The sequence below is a fragment of the Cucurbita pepo genome, unplaced genomic scaffold, assembly GCF_002806865.2.
Source record: "Cucurbita pepo subsp. pepo cultivar mu-cu-16 unplaced genomic scaffold, ASM280686v2 Cp4.1_scaffold002654, whole genome shotgun sequence".
In the NCBI taxonomy this organism is placed as follows: Eukaryota; Viridiplantae; Streptophyta; class Magnoliopsida; order Cucurbitales; family Cucurbitaceae; genus Cucurbita; species Cucurbita pepo.
Window position 1 is genome coordinate 1 of NW_019648694.1, and position 2157 is coordinate 2157.

At 36.7% G+C, this 2157-nt stretch overlaps 1 protein-coding gene across 1 annotated transcript; it reads right to left on the reverse strand.

Annotated features, from left to right (window-relative positions):
* Nucleotides 1–6: 6 nt before the first annotated feature.
* Nucleotides 7–1822, reverse strand: LOC111786743. The gene is made up of 4 exons (XM_023666973.1): nt 1470–1822; nt 614–1015; nt 288–531; nt 7–196 (listed from the first exon to the last, which is right to left on the reverse strand). The coding sequence occupies exons 1-4, from the start codon at nt 1599–1601 to the stop codon at nt 171–173; spliced, it is 804 nt and encodes a 267-aa protein (XP_023522741.1). The 5' UTR covers nt 1602–1822; the 3' UTR covers nt 7–170.
* Between the last annotated feature and the right edge of the window lie 335 nt (nt 1823–2157).

A 2157-nucleotide genomic window follows, 5' to 3' on the forward strand; every position in this document is an offset into this window, starting at 1 on the left:
TCATATAATTTACCCTAACAAATCAGCTACAAACTAACAACCTCCGTAATTGTATTTACAGATACAAAATGTCATCCTCCCCTCGAGAAGTTTGACAGTACATAACTGAGACTAACCAAAAGCACCTTTTATCACGTGGGTTTAAAATTAAGGAGTCGCTTCATACTCTGTCAAGATTTGGTCGTCTTCTCTTTCCCTACATGAATTATATATGTATTTCGTTTCATGTCAGAAATTGACGGATCAGAAAGACAAAACATATTAGGAGGATCAGAAACATAACTCACCAAATAGATTTGCTTTTAAAGGGAATCGAAGGGAGGACGGTCTCTTTACTTTTACCTCCTTCAGTTGCCTGCTCTTGTTTAGTTTTTCTACTTTTTCTACTCCACCGCTGCTATCTCCTACTAAAAGATGATATCCTTTTGTGACCTTGTCATGGTAGACGGCTGGTGGTGCAAGCCTCAATTGAGGCATATTTTCTATGTCTATTACTCTCTGATTTTTCTGTAAGTTAGCCAGAATCTCAAACTGCAACAATACACAAATTCAGGTATTAGTTCAGTTGCAACAAAACCTATTGGTCGTCGCACCAGTAAGACAAAAACAATACCCGTGGTATTTGCTGAAGAGTGTATGGAAGCTCCAATAAATCTGTTTCTTGTGGATATGAAACAGAAGCTCCTGACGACGATTGAGTTCTTGATGAAAATTTATTCACTAGACTGTACTCAGTCAGTGCTTTGCCTCTAGACCGTTGAGAGTGATTGCTATGCACACAAACTGGGCATGAGAAGTCTCCACCTGAAGCCTCATTATCAAGAACTTCGCACTGAAGATGAGTTGCATGACCACAGTTAAAAACTCGAACTCTGTAACTTGATGAGCTCTTGACAAGAAGGCGATTACATATGCAACAGACAGCACCCCGGGGAGCATATCCGTGAGATGCCCCTTTCTTCAATAAACTCATGGTATAGAACGTGTCATCCTCAATTAAAGCTTTGGCAGTATCCTAAACAAGTTTGAAAAGACTTCAATTTACATTTTACAGGCGTATCAGACACATCTTGGAGGTCTGCCTGGGGGATCACATATTCTAGAGGATCAAACACTAAAACTCAGGCCTCAGAGACTTGTGCATGTCTCCTAGGCATTAACCTTGAATTAATCTTGTACGTTCTTGTGTTCCATAACATCCATACGAGTAGCCAAGCCTTAAAGCCTATAATAACTACTTGGCTACAACGAGTTTGAAGGGATACATTTTTCATATCAAGTTCCTTATAATATAACATATACCATTTTAAGTATTCGAACTTAAATACTTAAAACTTGGTTAAAAAAGAACTTAATAATGGAAATTTAATCATAAATTCAATGATATTTATTTGTCGAAAAAGAATAAGCCAGATATCAAGCACCCCAGACATTTCTTAGTATGTTATACTGAGGGACTGAAAACATACCAGAATTCTTCTTTCAAAGCCAAAAGTCCCAAGCATCCCAAGTATGGTAAGTTTAAAATCGCCAAATTCTTGACTTCCGTTGTCAGAGAGAAGTCTGGACATGATCGTTGGAAGATGAACATATCCTATCATCCCCTCAACTATCTCTCTGATAAATCGAGAGAACAAACTCCTTAATATATGAGCAGTTTGATTGGACTTCAAAATTCTCCATGTAACTATATGTGCTTCTTTATCCTTTTGTGAACCTGATGACTCGTTCAAGAATTGAACTTGATTTTCTCCAAAAGAAGCAGTTCTATAATTAAATGATTCAATTAAAGGCTCACAAAACCTGCCAATCCAAAGAAAAAAAAAGTCCATCACAAACTGAGAACCAAATTTAAATTATGAATACAAGGTACAACGCATACTATAACACTAAAGTTATGCTCAGGAACTACCAATTGCAGGATAAATTTATCGAAGTAAGACACTGAGACCTATATTTTTTCCAATTAAGATTTAAGGTCGAAATACATGAGATATGTTTATGCATATGCGCATAGGTACATACATACATATGTACCCAAAAGCATAGGACAAAAAGTCGAAAAGATGTTAAACGCCCCTTTCTTCTTTTTCCTTTTTCATTCACCAATAAGTTCGTTAACAATAAGAGAAGTATTTAGGATTTATCAGCATGCTA